This window comes from Chanos chanos, chromosome 15, assembly GCF_902362185.1.
Source record: "Chanos chanos chromosome 15, fChaCha1.1, whole genome shotgun sequence".
NCBI classification, from domain to species: Eukaryota; Metazoa; Chordata; class Actinopteri; order Gonorynchiformes; family Chanidae; genus Chanos; species Chanos chanos.
In genome coordinates, this window is record NC_044509.1 from 10,958,223 (window position 1) to 10,983,553 (window position 25,331).

At 43.2% G+C, this 25,331-nt stretch overlaps 2 protein-coding genes across 3 annotated transcripts; one reads left to right on the forward strand and one right to left on the reverse strand.

The window, feature by feature from the left end:
- Positions 1-1,977: 1,977 nt before the first annotated feature.
- trim47 (tripartite motif containing 47) lies at positions 1,978-5,516 on the forward strand. The gene is made up of 8 exons (XM_030792894.1): positions 1,978-2,166; positions 2,709-2,926; positions 3,140-3,185; positions 3,790-3,885; positions 4,004-4,228; positions 4,321-4,343; positions 4,447-4,562; positions 4,985-5,516. Exons 1-8 carry the CDS (start codon positions 1,978-1,980, stop codon positions 5,512-5,514), a joined length of 1,443 nt encoding a protein of 480 aa, XP_030648754.1. The 3' UTR covers positions 5,515-5,516.
- Positions 5,517-7,376: 1,860 nt separating this feature from the next.
- Positions 7,377-21,500, reverse strand: trim3b (tripartite motif containing 3b). 2 transcript variants are annotated; one of them, XM_030792671.1, is made up of 13 exons: positions 21,418-21,500; positions 18,113-18,294; positions 16,721-16,961; positions 15,702-15,853; positions 15,271-15,451; positions 14,341-15,070; positions 13,579-13,682; positions 13,065-13,232; positions 12,764-12,932; positions 11,136-11,195; positions 10,466-10,536; positions 10,147-10,287; positions 7,377-9,539 (listed from the first exon to the last, which is right to left on the reverse strand). In XM_030792671.1, the coding sequence occupies exons 2-13, from the start codon at positions 18,256-18,258 to the stop codon at positions 9,387-9,389; spliced, it is 2,316 nt and encodes a 771-aa protein (XP_030648531.1). In that variant the 5' UTR covers positions 18,259-18,294; positions 21,418-21,500; the 3' UTR covers positions 7,377-9,386. The 2 variants fall into 2 exon arrangements, with proteins under 2 accessions (XP_030648531.1, XP_030648532.1); XM_030792672.1 differs by lacking the exon at positions 11,136-11,195.
- Between the last annotated feature and the right edge of the window lie 3,831 nt (positions 21,501-25,331).

Below are 25,331 nucleotides of genomic sequence, written 5' to 3' on the forward strand. Positions count from 1 at the left end.
CAGACAGCTGAGCTATCTCAGCTTGTCTTTGCCCAGAGGGCAGACTCAGTAGCTGAGATTCCCTCTCTCTGCTGCAGTCTTAAACAGTAGTAACAATTGTGTGCATAGCAATTCAAATTGGCAAGGTGCTGCTCAGCTGTATCTGGATGTCAAAAATCCTCCTCCCTCCCCCCGTCATGCAGTCAACTAACCTCCAGGCTCTCTCTGAAGTGAGGACATGAGAGAAATTCGACCTAGTCCTTTGAGGAATGTACTGCTGTAGAGGTTTGGCCTAAAGTGATGGGTTAGCTTTCACATCCACCAGCAATTCTTGGTGAATCAATACTTGTACTCAGAACAACTAAAAGCTCAGCTGCATTACATAACCACTGCTTCTAAGTCTAATTATTTATTGTTATACAACTGTACTCTTGTGCCATGCAAAACAGACAGAGCCATCAAGACATGGAGCTAAACACAAGCCTCCGCCGAAAACACTGACTGTTCATTCAGTACCTACATTATGATGTCATGTCAGTCCTGTGTCAGTGGATGAAACAGGGGGGGGGGAAGCCTACAGCACTTGGTATTCCCAGACAGCCTCCCATCCAGTCTGACACTGCCTTGCTTCTTTGATTGGATGGGATCAGGTGCACTCAGGTTAGAAAAGCCATAAGCAAAAGCCTTAGCCAAAAAAATGCTCCTTTAAGCTGGCTGCACATGTGCAGTGTCATTTATAATGCAAGAAAGTGCAGTGAAAAATAGGTACAATCTGCTGTCATTACAGGCTTGCAAATCTGTGTAAGGCAAAAGAAAAAAAAAAAAGTTTACAGCATCATACTCCTCACTCAAGGAAAAAATTTGACTGCTGTGTGTCTTGTGGTCATTAGCAACGCTTGAGTGATTCTTGGTAAACCAACAGGAGTTTAACACAAGTATCATGGAATTTTCCACTGCCACAACACTTTTCAGAGTAAAGCAATTACGCGCCATGTTAACCTTTTTTGGGGTCTGTAGCCATCCTGCTAGGACAAACAACATGACCCAAAAAATTGACCAAAGTTTCATATCAGGTCGCAATTCCTGGAGAGCAGCCAAAGTCCAGCCTTCTGGTCACCAACGGCACCTCACACAGTGGCCATGTTTATTCAGTTGCTTGAAGATAGATGGGGTATTGCACAGCTGAGATGGTACCAGCCACAAACTGCCAGAATCTCTCTCCCAGATCATATGCGATCTTGCCATCAAAGACCAGCTGGAATATTCACTAACCACTGCAGAAATAAATGAGGTGAGCTCTCATGAGGTCCAGGGGTTTATCAATTTGTGGAACAACACAAAGGAAACATATACCACCCTTTTTTGGCCAAGACCAGAGGGTTTGTCCTGTGTCTCCATGAGGGATTGCTGGATGAGGCTTGCCAAGCCCGAATTTCAATCAAGCCTCAGGAACTTTTTGAGGAACTAAAGAATTTTGGGACAATCCTGGAAGGAAACAAAACTTCCTGAACATGCTTATGTCTTGCTTTCCCATCACACCACAAGAACTGCATAGATTATGTAAATTAGCAGAAAGGGACACACAATTTTTTGTAATCCTGTTTCATTTTTTGTCATTTTTCACATATGGCTTTGGTGTACAGTGTATGCTCTGTACAGTTGTACACAACATTTTCTACACCTTTTCATTTCAGGTCAGTGATTCAAACTCCCCGAATTTCACCCTCCAGATAGACACTAAATAAGGCTTGCACATCCTCATCAGTCCATTTTTCTGTCAGTGCACCTATGTGTTATCTTCTCTAAAATTAAAAAAAAAAAAAAAAAAAAAAACATTGAATGAATCCGTTATTGAATAGGCTAGTAATTGAATAGTGGGCAATTGTGCACGCCTACATAGTTTGCACAGCAACCACGCACAATGGCAAACGTCATTAGTTCTTGCGTTCTACGTTGCTCACCTCTTCCGCTTTCTTCCTAAAGTGAACTCTTGTAAACATGGCTGCTGCAGGTGATACAAACAACGCAGAACTGCAAAAGGAACTGGTCTGTGCAGTATGCCTGGATTATTTCGACGACCCCGTGATCTTGAAATGTGGCCACAATTTTTGTCGTATTTGCATTATGACACACTGGGAGGAAAATGGGAGCGATGACCATGGTTACCAGTGTCCGGAATGCCGAATGGTTAGTGTGTTTTGTTCCCTCATTGAACTCTCCATCCGCCGAGCTCTCAAACTAGCTGATAACAGTCGGTATATGTGTGACATAAATTCATCTACCGACCTTCCATGCTCAGTTTTCAGTTTTCTATGGTGATGTGAAATACCAGCTCTCTAATGAACTAATTTAATGGTTAGATTTTAAGAGATTAGGTGTGTTAGGTCTGCAGACCACCAGATTGGTGCAGGAAAAATTAATGTTAACCATCGTTTTTATCCCCCCAAGAGATATTACATTGCAGTTATTCGTGAACCAAGCATTACTTATCAGGCTAAACCGATGTTACATGATTGCACCAACTTAAAGGATTCCATATAGCCATATAGCATGGCATCTTAGCTAAACCAGGCTAGGTAGCTGGCTACTGATTTTCACAATCTCGCCCTATTCCATAGATAGTAAATTAGCGAGACAAATTCGTTTTGTTCGCTGTTAAGCTTAGATTGTGTTGACATTACCGGTGTATTACGAAAAAGTCGTCATATCTGAATTTGCTGCCCATCCAGGTGTTCGGAAAGATGAGTTACACAAAGAACTACCTGGTAAAGAACCTTGTGGATAAACTGAGTGAGATGGATTATTTGAAGAACTGTAAACCATCCTTGCCACCCAGAACGACCAAAATGGATGGAAAATGTGAGCGACATCACGAAGATTTGAAACTGTACTGTCATAGTGATAGAAGACCCATCTGTGTTGTGTGCAGAGAGTCCAGGGCTCATAGGTGGGTTTTTGGTGCAAGATCATGTGTGTCCTCTTCAGGTACAATGCTATCATACTCTGACTTGAAAACCTGAAGTAGGATAAATGCCATCATTGTAGCTATCTGCAGCGTGTTGCGTATGCACGTGACTCTAAGCTAATTGTTTTTTTGTTTTTGTTTTTTTGTTGTTGTTGTTGGTTTTGTTTGTTTTTGTTTTCACTCTTTTTTATCCAGGCACCATGATGTTGCTCCTATACCTGAGGTGATTGAGGACATGAAGGTGAGTGTGTTCTGTTTTGCTTTGATCACTTTCATGAAGAGGTGGTCTCACTCTTTGATTATGTGATTAATTGTTTGATTTTCTAAAGAACCTGAGAAGTTGTCGTCTTAGTCATTTTTTTCTGTGATCTAGGCCATGTGAGTACCAAATTCTCTGACTCCATTCATGTACATCCAAAAAAAAAAAAAAAAAAAAGAACAAGGTTATTAGAAGTGTACCATTCCTCGTTTCAGTAAATGCACGTAGAAAAGGGCCATTGTACGTAATTACCATGGCAAACTGTTCTAGAAGAATTATCTTGTTTTCTTTTTGATAACTACGTTATGACAGCCCGCTGACGACTGGATATCTTACAGAGTGGGAAAGTTATATATTTACTCATGCAGTGTTGGTGTGATATTTAGTTACTGATTAGAATGCTGTGAGTCAAGCTCCCGACCGAAACTTCAACCCTCTGCACATATACAGCTGATTCACGTGTTGCTCAGTTAAACTTATGAACATGCTGATATGAGTTACAAATGAAAGATCTTCCTCACTTCCTGCTGATGATAATAAGTATGGTTGGGAACGTTGTGTTGCACCCGTGTCCCTCTTTTTGCAGGGAGAGCTGCGAATGAGGACCATCAAGTTAAACTGGCAGAAATCCATGTGTGCCAGGGTGAAGGTCATAGACGAGCAGGCTAAGACGGATACTAAGGTACGAGAGACGACGCGCATCAGGTCTTCTCACCAAACAGACACGCGCGTTCCTCTCTGAGACCTCACACACTCAAAGAACCTGTGAATTCTCACGCCTCTTGTGTTCCCTCGGTTAGCTGCAGAAGCAGGCCTTGAAGGAGAAGATCGAGGATGACGTGGGCGCCCTGGTTCAGTTCCTGCTGGACGAGAAGGACGAGCTACTGGAGAGACTGGAGGCCGAGGAGGTTGCCACTTTGTCTATGATTGACGACAACCTTCAGTTGGTTGAGAGCAAAGCAGCCGCAGTGGACAAGGCTATTGCTGAGCTTCAGAGCCACCTTAACGGCGAAACCAGCTTCGAGGTAATAAAGATTCACGATTATCACCGTGAACACGATTAGCTTCAGTTGGTCTCCTTCCTAATACGGGCATCTTTTACTCTTCTGTTTTCCAGAGTTTGAGCAAAGCCTATTCGAGGTAAGTGAACCTCTTAAGCACATGCTCATCTGTTCTCCTGTATTTCAGGACGTATTTTGTGATTGTTTCGGTTCAGTTTTATTGTGTGTTTTTTCTCCTCAAGTCCATTCGATGGCAACACCTCTGTGCAGGCGACGAACTGCCCTCCAGACTGGACTGAGTTCACCGGTCCCTTTCAGCTCATCATGTGGAAGAAGATGATGCATGTGTTGCATACAAGTGAGTGTGATCCATTTTTTGCTAGTTCTTTTTTTTGTGAGGTGTGTGTGTGTGTGTGTGTGTGTGTGTATGTTTTTTTAAGCAACTGCTGTTTGGCTCAGATTTTACTGCTTTAAACAGACCACAGTGACTAAAATTCTAAGTGTCCTTTCCTAAGGTTAATTCTTTGTTAATTCAATGTATCATTTTAATTCTGTAGAGGTCTTTCAAATGTCATTTTCACGTGAGATGAACACGTTAATCAATTATGAGAGGGAAAAACATCGGGACTGGAAAGTAATGAGCTTTCACGTTTTTAACTACGTCGTTATAACCAAGCATACGCTCTTACCAAAGACTCTTTTCAAATATTTAATCACATTAATTAACATTTTGACATTGTAAATATAGAAAATGAATTTGCTCTTTTTTTCTTCTCTCAGTTCCCCTGAATCTGACTTTGGATCTGGACACAGCCCATCCCTCCCTGGCCATCAGTGACTTTGACACCAAGGTTGAGGAAGGTCGCACGCGGTCCCAGGAGCCCGACATGCCTCAGCGCTTCACGCGGTTCTTTGGCGTCTTAGCCACGGCCCAGTACTCCAGCGGCCAGCATTACTGGGAGGTGGACGTGCGGGACAAGGGCGTCTGGTACCTCGGGGTCACCACGGAGGGTAGCAACCGCAAGGGCTTTGTCAACCTGTCCCCCTCCGCGGGCTACTGGAGCCTGTGTCTGCACGACCGCTTGTACGCTAACGAGGAGCATTCGCGGGTGCCCGTGGCCGACTACTGGACCTCCCCGCGCGTCGGGGTCTTCCTGGACTACGACAGGGGCCGGGTGTCGTTCTACGACGCCGTCACCATGAAGCGCGTGTACAGTTTCATCACATACTTCGACGAGCCCGTGTCCCCCTTCTTCAGCCCTGGGAAGAATGACCCGGGCAGCCGGCTTCAGGTCTGTCACTACTACTGAGAGCCCCCCCCCCGAGAAGAGGAAGGTTTCGGCTTCTAGTAAAATAACAGAAAATAAAAAGGCAAATGTTGTCATTTGTAGTGGAATTTAAAAAAAAACAAAACAAAACAAAAATAAGCAAGCGTTCCTGGGCATTCGACGTACGACATTGTTGAGGGCTGTGATGTAAATCAAGCTGTGTATGCAAGCTCTCAGGATTGCCACGTTTCGTTTCGTTTCGTTTTTGGTTGAGATGTGTTGTGCTTTTTTTGCGGCGTGAGGTTTGCGGGATAAGTACGAAGGCTTGTTTTGTGGGGTTAGCGTTGCGCTTCAATGTAGCCTGATGGAATTTCAGGTCAGGATGTGACGTGCCGCTGGTTTCAGATAAGAATCAAACCAGGCTGCTCACGTGGGTGTCACATTTTCTCTCTCTGACGACCTCAGAACACTCCATTTTTGTGGTCCACAAAAGGTCACTTGCAAGGAAAACCCTAATGTCATATCTTTTACGGCAATAGAGTTTAAAATGCAGTAAGGTTTCAATATTTATTACAATTATTTTTACAGTGTTTTCCTTATGAAATTAATGTGACCTGTCGCTGTCCACCGTGTTTTGAAATATGATGGACAGTTTCATGTGTTGTGTACCATTATCTCTGTCACAAAAACTTTGAATGTAGTATATTGTGCTGTATAACTTTTATGATGTTTTGCTCCAATTATTGATAAAGTTATCCAAATGTGAATATTTACATTACAGGCAGACAGGTAAACATATTTACAATAATAAACCATCTCTGTAGCCAAGCGCTGGTTACGTAAATGTCGTACACAACAGTTACTGTAGGTTTGAACTCTTGTAATTAAACAAACCTCGAGAAAGGGGTTGAAGATACAAGAATATTCATCATTTTTAGTATGTCTTTGTTGATGGTTTTTTTTATATTTCAAAGAGACTAAGACCATTGTTACAACCTTGAAGTGTTCAAAAAAGCTACTGATTTTTATAAATCAAACTTTGCCTTGTTTCATTTCATGAAAAGGTCATATTTTCTCATTTTAATTTCAACATTTGTCGTCTTATATTTTTAATGTATTAATCAGTTCTTATGTTCTCAAAAGCTTTTTGGGTACTCACACAAGGTTAACAAGGTGCGGGCACTGCATCCGTTATTTTGCCAGGTCATTAATGGTTTGTAAAGTACACTGTTCAGGTGTTTGTGTTGTTCTGACAGATCCACCAAAGTACTGTGGTCTGGAATCGGTCCATAAGTAGAATCACTGCAGCATTATGCGTATGGTCATTGTTGAATGAGCTAGCACCGGGGTCTTCCTCTGGTTCATTTTTACACTCAGATGTTCTTTATATACTCTGTGCTTATACAAATGTTTTAAGTGCTTAAATAATACCTTTTATTAAACTCATTTACATTTCTGTTTGAAAAGCAAACTTAAGTTGGACTTCACTGAAACGTGTAATCTAACCCTAAACGTGTGTATTCTTGTCTAAATCTGTCTTTGACCTAAGAGTTAATGTATGCTCTTGTGTTGTTTTAAGTCTTATTTTTTTGTTTCGTTTTTTACCTGTAATCTGGATGGATGGTTGCTATAGAAACATTTATCACCTTGAAGTCCACTAATTAATGTATTTTACACATATATTCAGCATTTGTGCTTGATACTGTATGACAAATGCCATGTGTAAATTACCTTTTATGAAGTAATAAACTCATTTGGAAAAACTTTTATTTCAACCAGAAAGCTCTTGATTTTTGAAATGGTTCTCAGTTTGAAATAAAACATAAATTAGTTTTTTTTTTTTTTCATATTTACATTTTTTATTACATATCGTGGTGATTAAGACCAGTAAAACAGAAAAGAAACACACGTATGATTCTTCCTGTATTATACAAGATCTTTTCATTACTAAACAGCTTATATCTGTGTAATATGTTTATTTAATAAATTGTTTTTTCGGCCCACGCATAACCATCTCATGCATCAAAAAGAGTGAGTGACGGATAACACAGAGGGTCAAAGGTCAGAGGAAACATATGACAAATGATCAGTATCCATTGACACTCTGCATGTAATACAAACAGATAAATATCCACTCACTGGCCAAGATGTTAATGTTACACTTATTTAACTATTGCGGTGATCAAATTCAAATTTGCTGGTTAAATCTCTTTGTCATGCGGAACAGAAAATTCCTTTACACAGAAAAAAACAAAACAAAACAAAACATACATTTCTTCTAGTTATCAACTGCCCTAAAACTTTTTTTGGCTGCTAGTAAGCTTTGTACAAATATCTGATATTACCTTCAAATTATTGACAAAGGGGGAAAAATATTCACAATGAATTATAGATAAATAAGTTGTTTTTACAATCTCAGGCCAAGAGCTGGTGATGATGGTTTGTGTCTGTGTGCAGGGCACTTCATAAACCTGAAACAAAATAACTCCGATAAAACAGTGTACCAAACAGTAAATAAATTAAAAACAAAAAAGATGCTGGCAAATAATGCTTTCTTGTCAGTGCCACAATTGATAATAATAATTGATAACACAATTACACACTTAGGTTCATGTATGAATATTTACAGGGAGGCTTTTTTTTGTTGTTGTTGTTGTTTTTAAGTAATCCTCTTCAAGAGTAAAAACCAAACTATGGCAATATGTTGGCACCATGACAAAGTTACCATGATATTTCTCTTTCCTGCCACAGTCTGTATCTGTTTGCAATAGGAGAACTTCAACAACGAGTAGCCTGACACATTAGAAAAATAAAATCTGAAAGATAAAATGTTTGAAAAAAAAAAAAGAACAAAATTCTAAGTATTTTTTGGCTCCTTTCTGATCTATTAAAAAGAGCATACAGGAAAAACAAAAATGAAATGAGACGGAAAAGAAAAAAAAAGTGCGTAACTTTGTGCTATTACTGTTTTGTAGTAGATATAAGTACTGCATCCCAGGGATCTTCTGCCAAGTAGGATCTTTCAATTAGCTGAATAACCTTAACTCAAAAATCCAAACTATCTCATAGGAATGTTTCTTTAGCTGTCACATTGGACAGTTCTGACTTCTGGCTTAATTTCTCTCTGATTGAGAAATCCCTCACCACATGTAGAGATCCTAGAGATCTCTGTCCAGAGGACTGTATCTACTCATCATGGCAGGGGGCGGCCCCACGTGCCATGTCTTCATAATGTGTGAAATATGTAAATAAGAGGTAAATGATATGCATGTATAGGTTACACTTATATTCATATATACAGACATGTACGCGTATGTACAAATATATGTCTATGAATATAGATACAAATACACAAACACACCAGGGGTGTTGCAGTCAAAGGACTGTCAAACTCATTCTTCAGTCTAAGAGAGCAAAGGTGATATGGGAGATTAAGTTTGGTTCAAGGACTACACTTGTATGTTCGTAACAGCCTCACAATCTGCTGACTTTTCTCCGAAAGCTTTAAGACAATGGATCACCACTAACTAATATTTGTTTTTCTTGTCCCAACAATATTAAATACACCACTTGCACGTACACAAAAAACCTGTGCTACAACGTTAAAAAAACGAAACAAACCAAAACAAAAACTTCTTTGCTTATTGATGTGCTTACAGACCATCCACCAACCAGAGACTATCCCATGCTTTCTTTTTTCTTTTCTTTTCTTTTCTTTTCTTTTCTTTCTTTTTTTGGGACAAAGCATGGGTTGAAAATGAAACAAAGTGCTCTTATTAATTTATCCCTTCCACTGCAATGTGGTTGAGTGCTTATCTGATCTGAACGTGCAAATGTAAACAGAAGGAAAAGTGGGTGGAGCCTGTGTGGCAGCCTCTGACGATTCCTGCATGCTGAGACAGGGGGCGCCACCACTACTGCAGGTAACGGTAGACTTTGAAACAGTGATTCCCAGAGTCTGCCACTGCCACGTGGCCATCTGAGGTCAGAGCCAGACCCTGAGGTCCGTACAGAGGATCTGCGCTAGTGTTGATGTAGGAGAGGAAGGACCCTGAGCTGTCAAACACCTGAAACAAAGCCAACAAACACAGGGACTGAAATAGCAGTTCAGTAATCAAGCAGCAACTCCTGAGTCCCATTACGTCTATCTTTCAGTTTGGTCATAGCAAGACAGTTATGAGTGCCCAGTGGACAGTAGACAACTGGCCCACTCCTGGTCTATTACATCTGAGTAAGCCAAGCGTTTGATCATTAGTAGGACTGTAACAGTGTATGTATTCAGGCTGAACCTTTACGGTCTCACTGTCAGCCAAATACACCAAAGTCGTATGTGAAAATCACAAACCAGAAGAGTACATCCCCCTCTTCAGTCTCCTTTACTCATTTTTGATTTGGCTTTAATGACTTTTTGATGAGTAGCAAACCATCACAAGTACCAAACCGTGAGTTCTGAGTACCGTTACACCCCTAATGGTCAGAAGACAAGATGACATGTTGAGTTGGGGCTGTTACTGCTCACCTAGAGTACAAATATTCTCTGAGCACAAATATTTCTCAGGACTGCCCTTGGGTACTTGATTAAGAGACAAAGTAATTGATCTCAGATAGGTGCAGGATAATAGTAATTCCAGCTTCAGTTATTATCACATTTGCAATTTCCAGTATGGTCCGTACCTGTATCCTGCTATTGCCCCAATCTGCTACAATGATGTTGCCATTACTGTCAGCGGCTACCCCTGTAGGAGCATTAAACTGGCCGTTTCCCTCTCCATGGGAACCAAATTTGAAGAGAAACTCCCCATCTGCACTGTATACCTGAGGAGAGGAAAAAAAAAAGAAAAGAAAAGAAAAAACCCTCAGCTTACACACGACACCACCGCAGGTTGGAGTTTTTTCATGATACATATGATTCATATTTTGACATGATTTGCTTTATGTTCAAAAACATATTTCTTCCAGAATGCCAGCAAATGTAAAACCCGGCCATCCGTACCTTTACAGAGTGGTTGTGGAAGTCTGTCACGACAATTTCATTTTTGTTGTTAACGGCAACAAAGTGTGGGCCTGAGAGAATACAAATGGGGAGAGGGAGGCAAGGAGAAGAAAGGGTGGAGCACAGAGAGAGAGAGAGAGAGAGAGAGAGAGAGAGAGAGAGAGAAGAGTAGAAAATCAACCCTGATATCAGATGCTTCAGCAGGGTGTGGATCTCCACAAGGCTCCTTATCAGCGATCACACAAAATCTGATTTGCATTCCGTTAGTCAGAGACAGAGGAGCAGATGAAACCTAACACAATACACAACTGAAGTTGCAGCAGGACGTGTTAGTGTTGTGTGTTTTATTTTTTTTTTTATAATATAATATTGTGCAGAAATATACACTTAGTCATTTGTTTGTCATTCTTTTTGTTTAAAGGTCAAGTGCAAACAATTTCTGAACTATCTTACTGAAAAAAAGCTGTTGTAAGGAGCAAAATCAAATGATTCAAGTTAAAAATAATTGTCTTTATTTACTAATGATTGAAAATATGAATTTGTATTTTATATTCCTGTACATTGATGTAATAGCACGTTATTGTAAGTCTTGGCTGTTGTTTTCATTTTGATGAAAAGGGGTTTGGGATGTGAGTTAAGTACAGCACGGCACTCTGGGATGCATACTTACTGAACGCAGGGCCAGATTTACTAAGCTTTTGCTCCAGTGCAAAGTTTGCACAACTTTTTTCTAAAAGGAATTGGAAAACACAAACAAACAGATAAACACAGATAAGGTGAGAATTAAAAGACCACCAAAACAAAGAGAAAAAAAAAAAACGGGGTCACCTCAGCCACTGTCAAAGGGCTGCTTCCACACACACCGGACCGAACACTCATCCAGCAAACACACACACCCTCTCCCCGAAACCCAAAAGCTCAGTTTGAAAAATCCTTATGCAGGGACCAAAGGGGTACACGCATTCACCCATAAAGGATTCTCTAACACGGAGAGCCAGAGTTCGGGACCTTATTTATGATAGTTGTATGATCGTCACCCTTGAATATTAGCATGTGATCAAATTTTGGAAAATACATACAAATTAAAGCAGTCAGGTTTTTGGAAAAAGAAAGCATGTGGATAGATTACGCAAAGTCACCGGCATGCAAAGACAAATTTCACACCAAATCCAAACTCAAGTAAAATCCAAATCCGGCGTTGCTGATTTTAGTATTAACCCTGGGCTTCCTCATTGGTCAGGAATGCACACACCCGTTTCCCCAGGGAATAATCAGCGTCCAGTTAAGCAGTGACTGAAAAAATAACAAATGGGATATTTGCTGCATATATATACGATCCATGATTGAGACCCAAGCAGAGACACGCAAGAGTGAAAGGACAAGGTAAGGAAACAGTGGATGAAAGGGAATGCAGTACTTTCTGTTTGTTTCCTCGTCACCTCACTCACTGAAAAGAAAAGCGTACGACAGATTTGACTGAAATGAGGCAAAGTTGAGAAGGACATAGACTCAGATAAAGTTAGTCCTTGTCCTTTGCCCTGATACTGACAGAACCAGAGCACAGAACCAAGGACAGCGTGGGAAGAGTTTTGATAAAGAACGTATAGTTAAGTGTTGAAAGAGTGAAGCATGAATGAAAAGGACAGAAAGAGAAATTAAAGAGTGGGATTCCCGCACTTTGAAACACTGGAACTTGAGCCTGGGTAAATCTGGCCACATGAACATGTTTGCACACATAAGAAAGCTTTTAGCATAACTCCTGCTGCAGTTTACTTTCACTCCAGCTTCAGACTCTCACATTACGGCAGAACAGTAAAATATGTTCTTTAAATATGTGAGCGCAACCTAGCGCTTTAATCTAAATAAAAGATTTTCATATGGAAAGGCTTTCGTGTTCTAAAGGATTTTATAATTTAAAGATTTTATTTGTCCCCCGATTCTATCAAGAGTTTGTTTCTTTATAAGCTGAACTTGAATTCATGGCCACAGGAGGAAAACAAACCAAATGTTCTGAAGAAACTCTGTAAATTAGGCAAGCAGTGAGAAGAATGATACGGGGTACTTGTCTTTGAAGAAAAATAAGAGCTTCGAGGTTCAAAAACCAAAACTAAAGATCGCTTTGTAAGAAACAATGCACAGTATGTGTAAAGTGTAATACGACAGTCAAAAAAAAAAAAATATTTGAAACAAAAAACCCCGTCAAAAACTCTGCTATCGCCGAAGACTCCTTTGACTGCTCTTTGAGAACAGTCTTTTACAATCCTAACAAATACATTGGACGACTTTTACCCCTTGTACCTGCAAACTGCCTTTCTGACGTCCCCCTGGCGCCAAACTTTGTCACGAGTTTCCCGTTGGACTGGAAGATGAAAACACAGCAGGCCTTGTTATCCACCGCGATGATGTGACCGTTTCGGTCCACTGCCACGCCCTTGGGGCCCATTAGACGGCCAGCTCCTATCTTGTTCTGAGAAGGAACAAAAAAAAAGAGGGAAAAAAAAGAGGTCCTTGTGAAAAGAAAACCAACGGAGACTTTCTTTTGATCCCGGTTTTTTAACGGAACGACGGGTCTTTTTTTCCGGACTGGCACGGCCCTTACCTTGAACTTTCCGTCAGAGGAGAAGATGCTGATCCATCGATTGTCGTAGTCAGCTACGATAATGTCTCCGTTCATGTCCACCGTCACACCGGTGGGTCTCTGAAGCTGCCCTGGAGAACGACCTCTGACCCCAAACCTCATCTTAAACTGCCCGTCGTTGGTAAACACCTTCATCACGAGAGGCGCATAAAACGAGAATGAAAACATAATAACTAAGAGCACGTGAAACGCTTTAAAGATGGCAACACTCACTTAAACACAGTAACTCTCATAGTTTTAGCTTACATTGTAAACAAGTTAGTTAATTAACTTACAATGTAGATTTTTTTTCCCTTTCAGTAAACTACACTATTGCACCATAATAAAATCCATTTCCCCCCAAAAATGCTGTGTTGTAATATTAAGCTGACCTAATATGAAGCTGACCTAATTTCTTATTTTTGCAGTTGCATGGTCACTGAAGAGCTGTCCCTTTAATCAGCGTAATAATCGTGCTATTAATATTTGGACCCACCTGAATACACTGGTTATTACTGTCTGCCACCACCACCCTCCCATTGGTGGAGGCCGAGATGCCTTGTAGGTTAGTGAACTCTCCTTTTTCTCTCCCCCGTGTGCCTGGACACACAGACATACCAAAATGATTTCATTTACCGACAGAAATGCTCTACAGGCAAACAGCCAGGCCAAAAAAAAAAACATTTTTAGATCTCATATGAAAATCTGAGAAGAAATATATATATATGCCAGAAACAAAGAATAAAACAGGAGAAAATGGCCACTACACTGACAGATGTTTGGGATAAAAATAAACTCGCTGCTTTGCTTACTTGGAAAAAATGCTGAGAGCAAGCGAAATTCATATCACTTTACTGAAATTTGTAGGTGACACACTGTAATTCTCAACTATTTTTCCCTTTTTCATCTACCAGCATTTTAAAACTGGCTTTATAAAACTGGCTTTATTTATGAGGATTAGAATATTTCAGTTTTGGTCAACAAAACCCATTTTATGTCAGTAGTACAGTTTTATTTTTCCCCATTTAGATGATGCTCTAATCCAGAGTCATTTAAAATGATTACTTTGTCTGCCACCAGCCAGAGACCTTTGGAGTAAGCTTAGGAGTTAAGAGCCTCACTCAGGCACACGAAAGTTGTGACCTGTCAGGACTGGGGTTTGAACCCTCCACACTCCAGTTATTTGACCAAGTTTCTTTCAACCACATCATTACTAGCCACTCAGAGGCATCTCAGAGAATGAGCAGTGGGCTCTTACCCACTCTGTAGATGAGTTCATCTTCTATGGGGTTTTCCTTCTTTTTAGTGGTGCTGTACATGCTAGAGGGCCTGCGGACGGCCTTCTGACGGATGTGACCGCTCCCGCTCGGGGACTTCACCCTCCTCTTCACGTCGTCCGGAGACTGGGGCACGTCGGAGGGTTTGACCGCCCGTAGCCTGAAGGGGCTCCCGCGGACGGGCTGCCCGTAAAGCATGAGAGAGAAGGAGTACTCTCCCTCGCTGCGTAGGGTGTATCCCACTTCATACGTGCCGTTTTTATTGTCCACAACATCTGCGTCCGCAGCGCGGCTTCCGTCCGCACTGGCGATCTCCGCGCGAAGCACCGCGTTGCCGGTTCGCACCAGCTCTCCGTCTTTGTCCTTGGTCGTCACGGTTACGGTGGTGTGTTGTCCCACGAGGGCGTGACGGAGACCCTCTCCAGTGGCCACGCTGGTGTGTCCGACGGCACCGGTGGTGAGCAGGACCCCCAGGTTCTGGATGGAGCGTCGCAGCCCTTCCGTCTCCACCTGGCACTCCAGGTGGGCGTTTTCGTGCGGGCGTTCGGGAAAGTCGTGACGCGCCAGGGCGCTGACCCTCTCGCTCATCTGTTTCTGGACCAGGAGCACCTCGGTGGCGCTGCCGTGATTCAAGGCCTGTTCGGTGAAACTGCAGCTGCTCTGGATATGCTCTTTACCCTGCAGCAGGGAGGACAGCTGCGCCTGCAGCACCTGCAAAGGGTCACGCGGAACATCAAGAGCACGTTTACCGAAAATCTCTTTAGTCGGCAAAGCTCAGGCAGTGTGAGGCTAGAAATACGTGACTGATCTATCTGTTTTGTCCATAACATAACGTCATATATATTGTTACAGGGTGTTGTTTACAGCAAAACAGTCCTGAGAACAGTTATTTAACCCAGGTCTGGGGTCACCTTTTGTTTGGCGCTGCAGATGTTCTCCAGGTCGGTGATAAGCGCAGTCTTGCGCTGGTGAAGCGCTCGCTCCAGCTCCTCGAACGTCCCGTTGATTTCGTTCACCGCCTCGTTCTTCCTCTCCGTCAGCTGTCGGGAGATCTCGTTCACCAGTTCTATAGCCGCCGTGAGCTGGGGCAACCTGAGGCAAAGGAGACACTGCCTAAATGGAAGCCAATGGCGATCCACAAAGCGACTCACGTTTGCCCTGTGGTAAACAGTGCTTTTGGAAGATCCAATTATATGCTTTACCAGCAAAGTGTTTTGCGTTTATTACTAGCCTCCCTGTGTCTCTATTTCAATGGCCCTTTGTTGAAAAGGCCTGGTGCTCTGCCTTCATTTCGGCAGTGCTGGACCTGTTTCAGTGTTTCAGTGTGCCTGAGCCACTGTACCTGTTTCGAATTGCATCCAGCTGGTTCTTCAGTGCTGCTTTGTGCTGTTCCAGGACGTCCCGTAGAGGGACAGTGACGTGCTCCCTGTGCTCTCCTTCTGTGCAATCTAAACACATGGCAGTCTCGCAAGACTCGCAGTAAAACTCCATCACCTGCAGAGGGTGCCAGCGAGCACATTTTTCAGTATATTACCAAAACACCCGGTTGGAGCAAAGATGATAAATTAATACAATCACTTAGTCAAAAAAAAAAACAATAAAAACTTTTTTTTCCATATATATTAATATACAATACGTTGACAAATTAGCAGCTCTGCGTTATGTCAGGTTTCAGAGAAAAGAGACGTCAAGAAACACTGGCGTAAACTGGCTTGGAAGGGATTGACCTGACATGGGCAGGAAAGTGAATAGCAAATGTTTGTTGATACTAAGAGACGCTCAATGCCCTTATAACCAGGACAGTAAGGGGCTTATCTAGATTTGATGTTTTCGGGAACATGATTTTTTTTCAAGCCAGGGACAAGACCCTGTTGGCTAGAGCTTTAAGAAGATTACAGCGTGCGGCTGTGATGCGTTTGCGGAAGTTGGAAAGGGGAGCTTTTCACACCATGGCACTTGGCATTAGGAGCAACAGTGGGACAGCTGTATTCAGGACTCCTGTACATTGCAGAGATTTTAAACAAACCCAAAACATACATACCCAAAATATTTCACCCAGAGCAAAGAGATCTCCCTCTTTCATATCACACTGTCTATAAGTGCAATATTGTAATGATCTGAAATATCATTTCAAGTATTGCTCAATCATTTCAAGTATTGCACAAATATCATGTCAAGCATTGCACAATGAAATATCTAGAACGCGTTCCTGTTGTCTGGTATCTGAACGGGGTGGATTCTTCTGTCCTGACGTTTAGTTATGCAGGTGGTGGTGGTGGGGGGGGGGGGGGGGGGGGTCCAGTGTGTGTGAGTCAGTACAGTGTTGTTTCTGCCATAAAACTGGACCAGTAAGGAGCTTACCTTGCCCTCATGATTGGGGCAGGAGAGTGGTCTCCCGGCAGCCGCGGCGCTCACGGACTCCAGCACGCTGCAGGCCTCTGGCCGGGAACACTCTGGATCTCTCTGGAGCACCTCCATCAGGTTGGTGATGAAAAAGTTATTCTGCAAAGCAGCTACACCCTTCTCGGGAAGGATGGAGGTCTGTCTGCACACAGGGCAGGACAAAGTTAAGGACTGAGGCGGAATGTAGTTCTGTAAGCACCTACAAAAGAGACAGGAGAGAAAGAGAGAGGGAGGGAACAAGAGAAAGAGAAATAGGCAGAGAGTGTGTGTGAGAGAGAGTAGAGAGAGAGAGAAATAGGCAGAGAGTGTGTGTGAGAGAAAGTGTAGGAAAGCAAGAAAGAGAGAGGGGCACAATGAGGAAGAGGGGAAAAAGAGAGAGGGAGAGAGAATGAGAGAGAGAGGTAAAGAGAAAGAGAGAGGGAGAGAGAGAGAGGCAGAGAGAGAAAAGGGGCCAAAAAAGAGGAAGAGAGTAATGGTTTGAATTTGTTTAAATATGATTCTGTCAAAGCAGTAGCACAGAGGCCCAGTGCATGGGTTTTTGCTGACATACGGCCCAGAGACATCGGGGCAAAAAACAAGGGGTGGGGGGGGTGGGCGGGGCAAAAAACAGGATGAGTGAGAACCTCGCTGTCAAACGCTAGCATGTGAGGAGAGGAGGAGAAAAGCCACGGGCACAGACAGGACGTTATTACAACTGACAGCTTACGTCTCAGTTCCCATAATCACTGCCGCCAAAACCTGAGGGAGGCACATCAGCCCGACAGCTGAGCAAAGCACACAGTAAATAAACCGAACGGTCGCAGTAAATCCAAATTTTTATGAAAGAACGAGATTCCCCCCTCGACTCGCTAAACAGTCGAGTAGGACTGAGCGAGGCGCTCTAACCACTCTGTTGAGTCATGCGTAAAAGCACATTAACTGTACCAGTGAGCCCTCTCGCCCCGTCACGTCTCACTAGAGGTGTAGCGTCCAATGTTCTCATTATGATTCCTTAATTGTGACAGCAACGTTTGCGATCTAAAATCGAGCTAAAAAGTAGTCGCGTTACTACTGAGACAAATTATGAACTGTGTAAAGTAACATTAAAAAAAACAACTAGATAGCTTGAGTATATTTTTAGTTGTTCTGGGTTTTTGGACATTATGTGGCTTCACAGACCAACGCATGGGGAAATGTCAGTGGTAGTCATCACAGCAACGACAGCACGGAGAGACATCACGTTTTAGTAACAGAAACCATCACTGAACTTTTGTCATGTGTCAGTTTTGGTGTATTATATCTGTTTTGAGGCAATGAAACCTCCGCTGAGATGTGAGGAGATTTTAGACAGCAGCAGTGTGGGGCACAGACCTCTCACAGAAGGTGTGCAGGCAGGGTAGCACTTTGGGATTGTGGTAATGATCCAGACAGATACTGCAGACCAGGAACTGTTTGTCTATCTGCCGAACCACTGGACTGGTGTTGCCAGTTTCCCGCTTTGCCATGGTGACCGACATTCACGGAGGAGGCCTGCGGCCCGGGCACCAGTTAACCTGCAAAAAATAAAACCGATTCAGTTTTGAGTTAAAGGGACCTTCAGAGCATCCAAAAGCAGTGAGAAACTCATTAAGGATATCTTAGACCGTGTTTCAAAACAGCCTCGTCTCAGCCCTGTGTTCCTGAACTCCAGTCCCAGGGCTCCACTAGACTGTACATTTTGGCCAGAGCCAAGTACCAGTACAATTAGTTCTTAAGGCCGAGATCTAGGTGATCAGGAAAAGACGTCAAATCCAATGTGATGGCACCGGGCCACGGCAGAATTGTGCTGTCTTCTGAGTTTGCCGGGACAGGAGTTGAGAAGCAGTGGCCAAGATATGCTCTTTATACAACATTAAATTTCAGCTGATTTTATGAGAGAGTTTTCTGTACCTCTAGCATATATGGAGAGATAGAGTCAATATATGTAATATAGCGGTCAAATCTTGAGGAGACACATTCTGAAACATATCCTGCTTGCTGCTGCTCAGCACTGGTCTCTGTAATAAAGCTCAGATTGGGTTTCACTCGTGTTTGTATTTAGACACCAGTTCCCTTAAGCCTTTGATTTATGTTTCAGTAAACAAAAAAAAAACCTCCTTCATAAACTAAGTTGGAGAAAGAGAATAGCACCAGTCTCCAATGGCAGAGGCCTTTTATAAGACGTTACAAAGGAGGAACGCACGAAACAGAAAAAGAGAAAGAAAAAAAAAATCTCCACGGAGCCTTTTTTTCCTCTGTGATCTTTCGTCAACCAAGCTCTCAAAGAATGAAAACAAACAGAGAGGGGAAGGAAGGTTTGTCATTTCATCCACGCGCGTGATCACAGGGCACCGCAGTGTTACTGCAGCTAAGAACTGCAAGAAGACCCTGGGTCCCCCCTGTCTCCCCTAACATTTGAGATGATCAGCATGAAATGAATTTAGCCATTAAATTTAGCCCCCCCCCCCACCCCCCCTCCCCCCCCCTCCCCTCACCAGCACAGCAGATCAGTTAACGGTAGGGGGGCTGAGGGGAGGTAGGGCTGCCTTGGGCCTCCAATGAGGTAATAGCAAGGTAGCAGTCAGTGTATACTGAGTGTAAGCAAAACTTCAAAAGGGTCAAAATCTATGTCACAAGCATCAGCTGTCCATCTCTCTCTCTCTCTTCCCACCCCCCCTCCCCACATATTCACACATGCACACACACACACACACACACACACACACACACACACAGAAACTCCTATGAGTGTTTGTGTGTGTGTGTGTGTGTGTGTGTGTGTCTAAAAATAACTTTTAAAAGCCTTGCTATGGATGAAGAAGGGGCATTTTCTGAATAATAGAGAGTCAGGGGTAGATGGGTTATGTTTGAATAGTGAGTGCATGAGGAAGGACTGTTTTGTGTAGTGTTGTAAACTCCCTCAGTGGGTCAGAGACGGATTTATTATTTATACCCGTCTCTCTCTCACACACACACACACACACACACAGACACTCAGAGAGACAAACCTCCGTCTCCACATCTGTCAGAGCTCATGCTCAAATAAGGCTTTAAAGCGGCAGCTGCTGCTGGAGCAGGACCGGACGACGATACACTGAGCCCAGTCTGTGTCACTGCCCAGCTCTGACTCTGTCTGTCTCATACACTGTTTACCTTACTGCATCTGTTCCCAGCAATGCCATTATCACTACTGCACTTTTCTACGCTAATACAGCTCTCAGATTAGACACTCAACCCCCCCCCCCCCCCCAACCCTCCCCCCACACACACACACACATACACAAACCCCCGGACAGGACGGATGTGTGAACGATCAAAATACAGCTTCTCAAGTGACGGTGGAAATATTTTTTTCCCCCCCACTCTCCGTCTCAACACAGACCCTGCCCCTCTTTCTGATGTGATGATGTAAGGTGGCTAAATTCAGATAAGTGTCTCACTGGTCGGCCTGGGGTGGGGGGGTGGGGGGGTTCCAAAGAATATTTGGAATGCTTGGGATTTGACTCTGAGATTTGAGATCCTGTGAGAGGGGCAGGTAGCTGGATTAGACTTGCAATGGAGAGGACTTTGAACCTGGATTATTGCAGACGCGCAAACTAAACATGCACCTTCAAATGAAGCTCAGACACAACCCCACACACAGAACAGGAAGTGCTTTTGGGAACATATCCTCAATTGTTGCACAACAAACTTTTCATACTCACTGAAACTTGTACCTCATTCAGTGAGAGACAGAGCGAGAGAATCAATCAGCACATCTATAATCAATACACATTATGAAAAATGAAAAACATTTATATATAAACCATGAAAAAAACCCAGATACACACAGATCTTTAGTAAAATGTAAAGAAATGCATAGATTTCTGCAGTATTAAACTTTGTAGTGCTTACTGGTCAGACTTCCCCTCCACCCCCCCCTGACCCGGATGGATTTGGTACCACAAACACACAGAGAAACCACTGTGCCATTGTTAACAAAACAACAATTAATTGCTTGTCCAGTTCAGCCAACCCTTACAATATTTCCCTCTCACAATACGATATTTCCATATTTCCCTCTCCGTAATCTCACCCCACCCTGACCTAACACATGGGTGAATGAACACACACAAGTCTATTCCTCCTTTATATTAAAAAAAAAAACAACTCTTCATTTAAATAACAGGTACTTCAGAAATGCCTTTCCACTGTGACTGTCAAACATCCCTTGTTTTAACTACAGATTAGCTTTCTAAACATTCTCCTAAAATGGGTTTGTACAAACAGTCTGAAATCCAAACTCCTGACAAACTAAAGAGGAAGGGACGCGTCACGCTGTCCGCCTTACACACTTCCACCGCATATATCAGCGTGAAAAACATTTACGTGTGAGAGGAAACACACTAATCATAACGCTAGAGAAGGTGTGGAAAAAAAGAAAAATCAAGCCACTGTCCAGCATACACACACACACACACACACCCTCACACACACAGAGAGCTATGTCTGTGAGGGAGAGGAGCGGAACAGTGACAATGGCATTTTTTCCCCCCACCACCTTAGTAACAAACACACACACAGCACACAAACACACACACACACACACACCCGCGCGCGCACAGAGAGAACAGGCAGATTTGAGAGGCACACAGAGGGGAAGAAACAGGCGGACTTACACAGAGAGACAGGCTGTTTAACAGGTTCTCAGGCTGGCTCCATTGTCGTTTCTTATACCGAGATTTAAGCTGGTCCCAGAGACAGAGCAACAGAACAGGGCGGTCTCATATCCCACACCCCCAGAGCTGAGCATTCAGCTCTCCTCTAATCCCCCCTCCCTCCCTCCTCCCTCTGCTCCTTTCCTTTCCTTCCCTTCTCTCTCTCTCTCTCCTCCTCCAGTTGATTTCGTGTTCATGTATGCAGAAGCGCTTAAACAAATACAGAAGTCTCATTGGATAGATCTAAGCTGTGAGGTCAAAGGAGGGGTGGGCCCTACATTTAAACCACACCCACACTTCTCATACTTTTTGCTAATGTTCAACTTGCTGAAAGACCTCTTTCCACATGCTCTGCCCCAATTGGCTGAAAAAAAAAAAAAAAACAGCGACCTGCAGAGAGCATGGATTGCCTCAGATGTGAAATATTCCTGCTGACCAATAGGGTGGAGTAGGAAAAAGGAGGGAGGAAGACAAGAGCAGTGAACTTGCAGCGGTTATTTGATTCTGAGCTCTGATGCAATGTTGTCTAAATACTAAATATAATCGGTTAGCAGGGATTAATCAGAAGACAGACTAACACACACACACAGACACACACACACACACACACACACACACACAGGGCCTGACAATTAAATGTGCTTCCACCATCATATTCTCCCACAGAGTGAAACCCATCTATTTGTCGATGCATTCAACTTACAAAATGTCTGTTACGGATATGGAACACTTGTTCTATTGCTTGTTGTGAAGTTGTATGGTTCTGCACTGTCCCTAAAACATTTTTCATATAAGACAAAGCGAACATATGATGAAGAATAACGACAGTTTAACGACGAGTTAAAACTGTTAGATGTGTTTAACAGAAATCTATGTAATTTAAGCACAAATGATTCTTACAGCAGTTCTATGGGATGTTCTTTATAGTCTATACTGCTGTGCTGTCGTTAGGCCATTAAAAACACAGGCTTTAACTGGGATCTGCTCACATTATACCAGCCTAATATCATTTCACTGTACCATAACCATCACGGCTGTGTTGCTCTGCTGTTGATGATAGCTTCTGGAAATGAATGTTGCATAACCAATGATGTAATCCGACACAAATTTTTTTTTTAGGGGGGGGGGTGTGTTAGATTGGAGTGGAGTTGGTTCTAAATCGGACAGTTTATTAATGTCCATGTCTCAGCTTTAATTTGTTATTAAGAGCACAGGGGCAGGCAGTTGAGGGGGTTTAATGTTTAAAAAAAAAACCAACAACAAAAAAAACCAACCATGACGATAAAGCAAAATGATGTCGTTAACATCTTTGTGCAAAGAGCCCAGTGTTAGTTTCATGAGAAGGTATTTCCGGAGAGGACTCGTTTTTTTTTTTTTGTTTAATCCCATAGCAGAGTTGGCAGGGATTAAAAGAACACATCAATCAATCTACTGTTAATCTGTGGGACCTGACTCCACCGGTCTCTACCGCCTTATCGGGCTTTCGGGTTTTACGCCCACACCTTGGCCCGCGCCTCCGACCCAGACTCTCTGAGCTCAGGACCACGCGACGGCTCGTCTCTGTCGGCAACCGCCGCATCATCAGCTCGAGTCATCGTTTTACATTAAACACATCCTATCTGCGATCCTGCTCGATTCACATCAGCTTCCGGATTTGCAAGAAGAGGTATTTCGATCCTAAAGTTTGAGCTGAAGTTCTGGTGTGTCCAGTCGGTGATATTAGCACAAAGACGAGAAATTGGACTCGGTAACTTTCTTCTCTCTAAGGAACAAGACGCTCTTTGCATCTGACAGGCCCGAGTGGTCATTTGAGAACGGCGATGTCAGGAAATATTTAGGTTTAACTTTAAAGAACATCAAGCCCAAGCTTTCATTGTACAGAAGAGGCCTTAGGGGTTCTCCCTCCCACTGTGTCCCTACATTACGTAACATTTTGTCACTACAATCAGAGAGAGGAAGAGGTAGTGCTATCCTCAGGACATGTGATTCAACATTGTATGCATTTGTAAGACAACATCAGAGAGAAAGAGAGAGCGAAAGAGAGAGAGAGAGAGAGAGAGAGAGAGAGAGGAGATACAGGGAAAGGGATGCACTAAAAGAAGCACGTGCTTATCTGCTTTCTCTTCAGTTTGTTCCTTCCCTCTTAATGTTTGCCCAGCAGATCTGACTCCAGCTGTGCGTCGCGTGTGTACGCAGTCAAAGCAGGTGAAAGAGAGAGGAGACGTGGAAAGAGTAGAGAAAAAAAAAAAGCCAGAGAGAAGATCTGCTCCAAAAGCCATCATAAAAAGAGAACTGTGTGACAAAATTATGGGATTTCGCCGCGGGAGGAGGATACCGTTCTCCTCTTGCGCAGACAGGCCTGGTCAGACAATAGACTTTAAATGAGTGAGGAAAAATGCATTAATACGTTCTGCATGATTAAACCTGTCTCTTAAAAAAAAAAAAAGAAGAACATTAGTCATTAAAGAGCTCCTCTTGGCAGGAGATCAATGAGACATGGACATGTAGAGATGACAAGAGGGGCTCTGACTCCACTCCCACAAGGCGGAGAGAGGCAAAGCGCACGTGTCCTGGACTTGGACATGAATGCACGCGCCTAGTGTGTGTGTGTGTGTGTGTGTGTGTGTGTGTGTGTGTCTTATTGGGTGACAGCCGCCTATGCATAGCGTGGCATATCCGCGTGTTTCACTGCCCCCCACCCCATCTCTCACTTTCTCTTTCTCTCTCTCTCGCTCCCTCTCTATTCTGAAGAGATTCCTGAAGGAAGCGCATGCCTTCCAGGGTAAATGAGATGGGCCAGAAATAATCTGATCTCTTTAAATAACTATGGGGGGGGGGGGGGGGGGGGGCAGGAGGAACGGGGGGAGAGGGGGCTGTTATTTGCTCTCAGGCCATCAAACATAAACATAAACAGCTAAGCTAAACAGCCGAGGCTGCTGATCTCAGTGCAGTCCAGATGAAGACCTAATTAAAAGCATCTTGGTTGGCCCATTAGGCTCTCTACAGGAGCGTTCGGTTAAGGCAGCGCGCGATTGGCCGAAGACCCTGAGTCACAGAGAGGATACACTGAGTCAGCGCGCGAAAGGGCAGTCCAGCCGCTGGCGAAACAGTCGCTAAGCTATGTTTACTGCTTTACAGGTCTGAATAATTCATACCTGCCCTGGTTTTGTGGTTGGATGCTAAATGAAAGAGATGGTACCGCTGTTTGCATATGCAGATACAAAAATTCAGATATATAGCGAAGGTCACGCAGAACCAAGCAAAAAGTCACGACGCACTAACATGACTAGGTACGTCCTCATCTGCATCCACCCTCTAATCCTCTATGCAGGCCAATATGTTCTGATGAAGTGAGAGATAAAATATAGATTAAGACAAGAAAGCTAATAAAAACAACAACAAAAAAACACCAAATACGTTAAACAACAATTAATTCACTAAAAAGGCCAGGTTTTCAGATGTCTGGGCAGATCAGAGAGCTCTGATTCAGCTACTGGATAACCAGGTGAATCTCACCCACTCAGCAATAATGTCCACCTTTCTTTATTGATGTTTATTAGTCTATAGAGGGTAGAAATATCCCTTTAATAGCCAGAGTGATAGAAAAGCGTGTCTCTTATATAATGAGTCAGTCATCTATTCAGTGTAAGCAAATCTATCAACCAACACGTTGTTAAGGCTCCTCACTCAATACTGAAAGGTCACTTATCTGCCGGCACAGGTCTTCTGGAGCCGTAATTACAGCCGGAGCGACGGGTTTGTGTTTATCCAGAGGAGGCATTATGCAGACAGAGCGCCAGAATGCTGTTTTCAGCACCTAACAGGACAGCTCCTGAGCTCTCATTAATTCCACCTCATACCGGGGCGCAGCAGAA